The sequence below is a fragment of the Oncorhynchus clarkii genome, chromosome 28 (assembly GCF_045791955.1).
Source record: "Oncorhynchus clarkii lewisi isolate Uvic-CL-2024 chromosome 28, UVic_Ocla_1.0, whole genome shotgun sequence".
Classification (NCBI taxonomy): Eukaryota; Metazoa; Chordata; class Actinopteri; order Salmoniformes; family Salmonidae; genus Oncorhynchus; species Oncorhynchus clarkii.
This window is the reverse complement of record NC_092174.1, coordinates 27,882,041-27,892,342: the sequence shown is the minus strand read 5'-3', so window position 1 is coordinate 27,892,342 and position 10,302 is coordinate 27,882,041. Positions and strand designations below refer to the sequence as shown.

General features: G+C 42.0%; 1 protein-coding gene across 2 annotated transcripts in view; it reads left to right on the top strand.

Annotated features, from left to right (window-relative positions):
- Nucleotides 1-5,892: 5,892 nt before the first annotated feature.
- LOC139386520 (myosin light chain kinase 2, skeletal/cardiac muscle-like) overlaps nt 5,893-10,302 on the top strand; it is a 37,162-nt gene continuing 32,752 nt past the window's right edge. Inside the window, exon 1 of one of the 2 annotated variants that reach the window (XM_071132116.1) lies at nt 5,893-6,485. In XM_071132116.1, the coding sequence (XP_070988217.1) occupies nt 6,348-6,485 (138 nt within the window). In that variant the 5' untranslated portion in view covers nt 5,893-6,347. The remainder of the gene's footprint in view (nt 6,486-10,302) is intronic. The other variant, XM_071132115.1, reaches the window with a different exon arrangement.

Here is a 10,302-nt window from a genome sequence, read left to right as displayed (position 1 = left end):
GTGGACCATTATTGAAACACATGGGAAACTGTTGAGCATGAAAAACCAGCAGTGTTGCAGTTCTTGACACTCAAACCCGGTGTGCCCTGCACCTACTACCATACCCCGTTCAGAGGCACTTAAATCTTTTGTCTTGCCCATTCACTACACATACACAATCCATGTCTCAATTGTAAAATCCTTCTTTTACCCTGTCTCCTCCCCTTCATCTACACAGATTTGAAGTGGATTTAACAAGTGACATCAATAAGGGATCATAGCTGTCACCTGGATTAACCTGGTTAACCTGGTGATATGATATGGAAAGAGCAGGTGTTCCTAATGTTTTTTACACTCCATTGCCGTGTCTTTGGCTATGCCGGATTAAGTGATATGACATGCTATTCTATAAAATTACATCGACAAATTAACATTACCTGATTGAGCTAATCATGTAAATGTAATTAACTAGAGAGTCGGGGCACCACAAAATAATATTTATAGAGCTGTTATCTTCCGAATAACCTCTTAAAGACCTAGTCATATTTTACATCAATAGCAGTCAATATTAATCGTCATCCTAATTCAGTCTCATCTGAAAGTTGTAAATTCTTGGTTATCTGCACGAACCCTGGCTAACAAGTTGAATCAGCAATACAAAATTGGGTTTAATTATTTATTTACTAAATACCTAACTAATCACACAGAATTACACATACACATAATTAAATCATAACTTGATTACAAATGACGTCATAAAGGAAAACGTCCCTAGCGGGCAGAACCGATATGACAGCTGGTTACACAAAAGAAAAGGACTGAGTTTGAGTGAAAGAGCGGGAAGACTGAGGAACAAAGGGCGAAGTTGTGCTATGGTAAATACAGAATCTTATGCATTCTAAATTACCGCCCATTTGGAAGAGGAAAATGCGATAAATATTTACTCTGAGCTGCGCTTCGGTAGGTTGGTGGTAGATGGAAGGCTGTGTTGCCCAACCGAGTCCTTTGTCCTTTGAAGAATGTCTCTGCTGGTAAATTGGATACGTTGTAGTAACGTCGTTGTGTGGTAGATGGGATACTCTGGCTGTTCCTTCCTAACCTGCGTTTGCAGCTGCTGTTGCTAACTCAACGGCTAGGAGGTATCACTTCTGTAGTAATAAGAGTTCAACGTTCATACCATTCGCAACCAAAGCTCACGCTGATGTTGGCTTCGTTCTGTAGTTATTATCTGAACCATTCTGACATCGGACAGTCGTCCTCACATCCTCGGAACAGGAGGTTACATTGTCGTCAAGGCTTTATATAGGAAGGGAAAGGAGGGCGTGTTTAAAAAGTTTTATAGCCCATGTCCCTTTACAGATGCGGGCCACTGATAGAGCATAGCCCTAACCTTATGAAAACCCAAATCTCACATTTTAGAAGCTAAAATCACATTTCATCCCATCACGAATAATTTCATATTCAAACATTTAATTTGAACAACAATTCCATGTGAATCCGATAACTCTGATGTGTAGACTTTCCACTGTAGAGTTTATGTCATCTTATTATTGATGAGAATGTCTCAGATGACAACCGAAATGACATTATTCATTAAGTACCACCGCATATGTTCAATTGGTCGGATTACCAGAATATAGTTCATTTCCCCCCCACCTTCTGATGTTCCCAGAATCTCTATGTTAACCAAAGGGTTTGTAAATGTAACATCAGTAGGGTAGAGAGAGGAAAAGGGGGGGAATAGGTATTTATGACTGTCATAAACCTACCCCCAGGCCAACATTACGACACCATGTATATAGCAGATTTAATGCGTCCTTTTCCTTTGTCACGCCTATGAAGTTTATGGTTGATTGGTACCATCTAGTGTCATAGTCCCTTCACTGCAGCATGCTGCAATCTACTGTGTCACCAAGAGGGGGCTTTAACACAACCCCCCAAAAAGAACAGAACCAAGATGCAGTCAGCGTTTTAGCCACAGGGTGGCATCTCTCTCCACTTTGAAAAAGGAGCCAATAGTTTGACTCCATACTCTGCTGTACGGTTTAGTTCGGACTTGATAAGAAACCATTATGCAGTATCCCAAAATAGAATAATATACCTTTTACATAGAATTAATTTGTGCACTATACTGCATTCTATAAGTAGTCAAAGACCAGTGGTATGGTTCACAAGCTTATAGTATAAACGCATTTGAGAGCAGTTCCTCAATTTCACCAGAGACAGTAAAAACTTGAATATCATAAACCTACCCCCAGGCCAACATCACGACACCATGTATATAGCAGATTTAATGCGTCCTTTTCCTTTGTTTAAGTTTATGGTTGATTGGTACCAACTTGAATGAGTTTTTATCACATTTTTGGTTTCACCTTTATTTAACCAGGTAGACCAGTTGAGAACAAGTTCTCATTTATAACTGCGACCTGGCCAAGATAAAGCAAAGTAGTGCGACAAAAAACAACAACACAGAGTTACACATGGGATAAGCAAACGTACAGTCAATAACACAATATAAAAATCTATGTACAGTGTGTGCAAATGTAGTAAGATTAGGGAGGTAAGGCAATAAATAGGCCATAGTGGCAAAATAATTACAATTTACCATTAACACTGGAGTGATAGATGTGCAGATTATGTGCAAGTAGAGATACTGTGGTGCAAAAGAGCAACAACAAAAAAATAACAATATGGGGATGAGGTAGTTGGGTGTGCTATTTACAGATGGGCTGTGTACAGGTACAGTGATCGGTAAGCTGCTCTGACAGCTGATGCTTCAAGTTAGTGAGGGAGATATAAGTCTCCAGCTTCAGTGATTTTTGCAATTCGTTCCAGTCATTGGCAGCAGAGAACTGGAAGGAAAGACAGCCAAAGGAGGTGTTGGCTTTGGGGATGACCAGTGAAATATACCTGCTGGAGTGCATGCTACGGGTGGGTGTAACTATGGTGACCAGTGAGCTGAGATAAGGTGGGGCATTACCTAGCAAAGACTTATAGATGACCTGGAGCCAGTGGGTTTGGCGACGAATATGTAGCGAGGGCCAGCCAATGAGAGCATACAGGTCGCAGTGGTGGGTAGTATATGGGGCTTTGGTGACAAAACGGATGGCACTGTGTTAGACTGCATCCAATTAGCAGAGTTGAGTGTTGGAGGCTACTTTGTAAATGACATCGCCAAAGTCAAGGATCGGTAGGATAGTCAGTTTTACGAGGGTATGTTTGGCATCATGAGTAAAGGATGCTTTGTTGTGAAATAGGAATCCGATTCTAGATTTAATTTTGGATTGGTGATGCTTAATGTGAGTCTAGAAGGACAGTTTACAGTCTAATCAGACACCTACAGTGGGGCAAAAAAAGTATTTAGTCAGCCACCAATTGTGCACGTTCTCCCACTTAAAAAGATGAGAGAGACCTGTAATTTTCATCATAGGTACACTTCAACTATGACAGACAAAATGAGAAAAAAAATCCAGAAAATCACATTGTAGGATTTTTTATAAAAAAATGTCATGGTATCTCCCCAATTTCATGGTATCCAATTGTTGTAGTAGCTACTATCTTGTCTCATCACTACAACTCCCGTACGGGCTCAGGAGAGACAAAGGTTGAAAGTCATGCGTCCTCCGATACACAACCCAACCAAGCACTGCTTCTTAACACAGCGCACATCCAACCCGGAAGCCAGCCGCACTAATGCGCCGGAGGAAACACCGTGCACCTGGCCACCTTGGTTAGCATACACTGCACCCAGCCCGCCACAGGAGTCACTAGTGCACGATGAGACAAGGACACCCCTACCGACCAAGCCCTCCCTAACCCGGGCGACGCTAGGCCAATTGTGCGTCGCCCCACGGACCTCCCGGTCGCGGCCGGTTACGACAGAGCCTGGGCGCGAACCCAGGGACTCTGATGGCACAGCTGGCGCTGCAGTACAGCGCCCTTAACCACTGCGCCATCCAGCATTTGGATGATCCAGAAGAAGATTGGGAGAATGTCATATGGTCAGATGAAACCAAAATATAACTTTTTGGTAAAAACTCAACTCGTCATGTTTGGAGGACAAAGAATGCTGAGTTGCATCCAAAGAACACCATACCTACTGTGAAGCATGGTGGTGGAAACATCATGCTTTGGGGCTATTTTTCTGCAAAGGGACCAGGACGACTGATCCATGTAAAGGAAATAATGAATGGGGCCATGTATCGTGAGATTTTGAGTGAAAACCTCCTTCCATCAGCAAGAGCATTGAAGATGAAACGTGGCTGGGTCTTTCAGCATGACAATGATCACAAACACACCGCCTGGGCAACGAAGGAGTGGCTTCGTAAGAAGCATTTCAAGGTCCTGGAGTGGCCTAGCCAGTCTCCAGATTTCAACCCCATAGAAAATCTTTGGAGGGAGTTGAAAGTCTGTGTTGCCCAGTAACAGCCCCAAAACATCACTGCTCTAGAGGAGATCTGCATGGAGGAATGGGCCAAAATACCAGCAACAGTGTGTGAAAACCTTGTGAAGACTTACAGAAAACGTTTGACCTCTGTCATTGCCAACAAAGGGTATATAACAAAGTATTGAGACAAACTTTTGTTATTGACCCAATACTTATTTTCCACCATAATTTGCAAATAAATTCATTAAAAATCCTACAATGTGATTTTCTGGATTGTTTTTCTCATTTTGTCTGTCATAGTTGAAGTGTACCTATGATGAAAATTACAGGCCTCTCTCATCGTTTTAAGTGGGAGAACTTGCACAATTGGTGGCTGACTAAATACTTTTTTGACCCACTAGGTATTTGTACTTGTCCACATATTCTAAGTCAGAACCGTCCAGAGTAGTGATGCTAGGCGGGCGGCAATCGGTTGAAGAGCATGCATTTAGTTTTACTAGCATTTAAAAGCAGTTGGAGGCCACGGAAAGAGTATTTTAAGCTCATTTGGAGGTTTATTAACACAGTGTCCAAGTGCAGTTGATTGGGGTAGGCTGCTATTCACCAGACCAGTGAACTCTTTTGGCCTGTGGCAAATGCAATGGAATCCAGGGTCTTTTCCAGACATGCCACACATTGCCACAGTTGTTTTGGTATCTCTGCTACCATGCTACCCCCCAGTGTCAGGCTGGCAGCATTAGCCAGATGATGTGGTGCCAGCCTCCATGTCCTTTCACAGCCAAAATGTGTCATTGTTGAGCAGCTCTGCTTTGCTGATCATATGGGAGTGTGTTTTGAGGCAATCACTTTATAGAGAGATTTTACATTTTAAATACAGCTGCCTGACATTAACAGACACCACAGGGGGGAAATAATAATCATTTATATAATAATAATTTATTTACGGGGAATTTTGTAATGATATGCTATTTAGTGTACATTATAAATTCTCCGCCATTGGTGTGTATTGATAGCAAATCTAATGATGTTGAAGTACGTGAATACAGCCCAACTAAAGAGAGTCCCCTGATAATCGTTCATTGAAGTGTAAAGGTCATGGTCCAATCAAAACACGTGAATTGCAGTGCGACATTTACAACAGTTATCCAATAGCGCTAGCTATTTACACCCGGACCCAAGTCTCCAAATTTGCAAGCAAGCTACAGAACCCCAATAATCTCAGATTTGCTTACTTGTATGTCATGTTTTGCCTCAGCTCTTGTTAGTTTTACGAGTTACTGTGACATTTGTTGACATGTTGTTTTTATCTATTAATCATTCCCTTGTGCTATTATCATCACCTCTACTACTACACCTCTAACCAGTGGTTTTTACCCTTGCAAACTAAGATCATTATCATGTCTGCTGACATACTTAGCACCCAAACAGGCCATTTGTACACACATGCCAAAGAGAGCTGACTGTCTGATCAGAAAGTATACGATGGTAAAAGGGAGAGAGAGAGTGAGGGAGAAGGAGAGAGAGGCGGGGTGTCGAGAGAAAGAGAGAGAGGCGGGGTGTCGAGAGAAAGAGAGAGAGGCGGGGTGTCGAGAGAAGGAGAGAGAGCGATGGAGAGAGAGAACGACCTCTCAGCAGGTGTGTCTCTTAGACACCCTTTGCTGTCACCTGTCACTCTTTTGTCAGTGGGTCAAACCCTTCTGTCCTTTGGGCAACATGGAGCTGAAGGGTGGGGGTTGACAGAGTTGGAGCGGTGGAGCAGAGGTAACGGTGTAGTAATGTTTGGGCGTTGCTAACCCTCTCTCGCTCTCTCCTAATCAGTGTACTGCTGCCATCTCTCTTAACCTTCCTCTCTGAAGCCTCTGAATTCTCTCTCTTCGAGAGGCTCCCGTTGGTCACTGAGATTAAAGACAGAGCGTAGACTGGAAAGAAGAGAGTGAAGAAAGGAAAGGGTAAAAGCAGGTGGAAGTAGAGGAGTGCAGACATGGAGAGATTCTTCAAGGGCAGGGACATTTGGCTAGTGAGCAGTATGTGTCTGATGGCTTCATACCTCTGGCACAGGCTCTGGGATTTACTCTGCTACAGGAGGACGGCTAAAGAATCCATTCCCTCTAATGTGCAGGTAGAGAAGAAGGCTTTTTGATGTCTTGTAAATAAGAAAAGTGTGGAGTTTGCTTTATGACAGTGGTTGTTGTGAAAATGCTACTCGTTGCTATCTCACAAAGCACTGGAAAGCATGCAGCACCTGGGTCATGTGACCTACAGATGCAGGATCTTAATTTGATAACACTATTGTTAGTGAGAATTTTCCTGTGCCGCGGGAAATGCAGATGAGCTTTGTGATTTATATAAATTCACTGAAAACCCGCACTAACACACGGTTTTATTAACAGTATTGTACTTTCACCGGTCAAATGAAAATCCGACATCTTTAGGACTTTAGCTAGAAAGGCGTGGCTTTGGAATGTTGCTTTTACACTATTTCAGTTTGTTCATTTGAGCAGGGCATGCTGTTACTGTAGCTTTAAAACAGTATAAAACCCCCCACAGTTCTGGCACAGATATGATGTTCCATTGCATACAAGTCTGAAGTAGAACACAGCCCACCGGTACCTGTCAGCACTGTAGTAAGATATGAGAAGGCCTTAGGCATTGGAACCTTACACTTTACACGTAATATGACCACGTGTTGTTTCACCAGCTTATATTTCCACTGAAAAACTTTCCAGCAATTCCGTGACAGTTGTAGATGCCCCAGCATTTCTCACTTTCAACACTAACTTAAGTGTATTACAAATATTTAAGGGGACAAGACAAGCATGTTTTTTGTATCATGTAGGCCTACACACTGAGGAAACATAGGAAACATAATTCTGTGTCCATTCATTTAGCCCGGAATGGTAAGAGCTTCAAGTTGATATGGACCCATGATGGAATGATGTAACGGAACACGATCTGTGGTGTCCCGGCTAGGTAAAATGCAACTGAAGTATATGGAGGATAGCCCCTCAACTGGTTGGAGAGTATAAGAGTTATGTCTTAGACATTATGGACATAAACATAATGGCAAATGGGTGATTTGGAAGAGAAAAAGACCATTGAAATGATAGAAGCCTACAGTTATATCTCTGTCTCTCTCTTTCAAGGCAGCTGGAGTAGTACAGTACAGTTTTGTAGTGGTTGTTAGCACCTGGCATTTAATATCAAATCAAATCACATTTTATTGGTCACAGAGATGAACTACTAGTAGCATCATTAGGAACATGAAAAAATGAAATTTCAAGACTACTGTGTGATATAACTAAGATGCCTGCTGACATGGTTCTGTCATACCCACAAGATACCTATGTTTACACAGCCATCCCTTCTGTTTATTGACGTAATGAGACACTTGTTGTATCCTTGTTTGTATCCTCATCTCCTCACAGTTTTTACCATGGTAAACACAAGGTCACAAATCAGCAGTGTGTTGTGTCCACTCCAGGAAAACAATTTGTAGTGCTCAATGTCGTGTGGGTTAGTTAAAGCAGCTGAGCAGGAATATACCTGTTGTCCATCATCACCCGCGGCCACATAGTTAGAGTGGTGCCTGTCAGATGGCAGTTGCGTGGGTATGAAGCCCTTTAGATCACCCAATTTGCATCAGTGGAGGGGAAAAGGAAGCTGTGCTCTGAGGGGGAACTAGGATTAGAGTTTGTATTTTAATATAGCATCAGGTGTTCTGATACAGTGCAGACAGAGGAGTGGGATCTCCTGTGGCATAATCACAATACCCTCTACTGCCTGGCAGTTACCATCCAGCCACCAAAAACAACTCTCCAGGGAATGTCATTGTATTTAGTTCCTCTGTAGTGTGGAACTAAATACAATGAGATTCCCTGGATAGTTATTTTTGGTGGCTGGTTGGTAAAACATTTGAACTTTTAAAAATTGAATCATTATTTAACTAGGCAAGTCAGTTAAGAACACATTGAAATGTTTATTTACAGATGGTAACTGCCAGGCAGCAGAGGGCATTGTGATTATGATAGGGTGATTAAAGAGGAAAGCCATTCCCCGCTGCCACAGGAGATCCCACTCCTCTGTCTGCACTGTATCACAACACCTGATACTATATTAAAATACAAACTTTATTCATAGTTACCCCTCAGAGCACAGCGTCCTTTCTCTCCCACTGATGCAAATTGGGTGATCTCCAAGTACACGTCCTTGTTCTCCTCACGTACAGTACAGTTATCATTGCCCTGAAATGACCAGGGTAGACATTCCTATCTTTACTGGAAATTGGCCTATACTCCCAGATCAATCTCTCTGCCTCTCTCTGTTGTCCTAATCACATCTCTGATACCGCTGGTAACCACCACAGCTCTGCTGGCTGGGTGTATCATATACTGGAACATTTTGTGCCTCAGCTAAATGTCACATTCAATTACTGAGCTCAACACATTGGACGGGGCTGATTGAATGTGTGGTAGTAGTGTTGAAGAGTAATGTGAGCTGAGAAGCCCAGCAGGGAATGGATTTTAAGCCACCTCACTGTACAATAGGCCTTGAATGTAGGAGTATGTTGGTGAAGAAGAAGTACAAGTATGTTGGCTACTACAGAAGTTATGATACTTGATTCCATAGTTATCACCAGTTGAATAGTTTTTCATTGCTAAAAACATTTCATTGAAATGACGTGGAAACAACATTGATTCAACCAGTGTGTGCCAGGTGGGAGGGCTCCGTTCATGTTACGGCATTGCAGCATCTGTTTTTTGTAACTGTGTACTACATCTCATTGGTCTGTACTGTTGTGCACCGGCTGTTTTTGACAGTGTCTCACTGTGTTTCTGTAACAACAAAGGAGTAGATGGCCTCCCTCAAAGCATTTTTTTACGTAACTGAAGAAAACCAATGACAATAGATTTAGTGTAGCCTATCGTTACCCCAGAATAGTATCTCATTATCAGTCTGTGTCCTATAGTATCATAAATAGTTCAGACTCTAAACTTAGATAGCATTGAGGCTCCATAATCGCACACAGGTGAAACTTAATTGTTTTCAAATAACTGCATCCACCGATTAATCATTCTTAATGTAGGCGCTGATTTAGTTGAAGTTGATCAATGACGCAGCCAATCAGTAAAGCTTCAAAGACAAGATGGAGATCTATCACCTTCTCCTGTTTCTCCTGTTTCCCTCTGGCGTGGTATCTGGAAGATCTGCAGCACTATTAATACATGTGGCTAAGCTTCCAATATGGAACTCAGAACATCCAGTCGACTCGCTTGTTACAAATGAACAGTGTCTGCGTTTACACAGGCAGACATATTCTGATCTTTTTTTCACTAATTGGTCAATCAGATAGGCTCTGAAAAAGATCTGATGTGAAAAAATCTGACTGGATTGGTCAAAAGACCAATTAGTGTAAAAAATATGAGAATTGGGCTGCCTGTGTAAACGCAGCCAGTATGGGGTCCTCTATGGTAGATGCCTTACATTTCAGACTGGCCACTATCTTCTAAACATGCCAGTGAGTTGTATTTCATTCATTGCGTCCTGTGCCCTTATTTTGATAGTTTTTGTGTTTATCAGCCAAACTGAGTTTTTCCCCATATGATCTAGTAATATTAACACATTTGGCGTACCCTAACTTCTATTCCATCATTAATGAGGACTGCCCTGACTCATCAAAACCATATCGATGTCCTTGGGCCAATCAGAAATGAGTCTCCTTTTAGCTTAACTAAGAGCACCACCTGCTGTCAAGTGTTGAGAAATACAGAATTTGATCAAGCAGAATGTGGCACTTCTAAATCACCAACTACCATTTACTTGGTTTTGCATGATGAAATAGTAATGATGTCATAATAACCTAATAACACGTAATATGTCTTCTTGCACAATCAACCAAAAAATGTAATGTCCTAACAATACACATTTAGCATAAAACA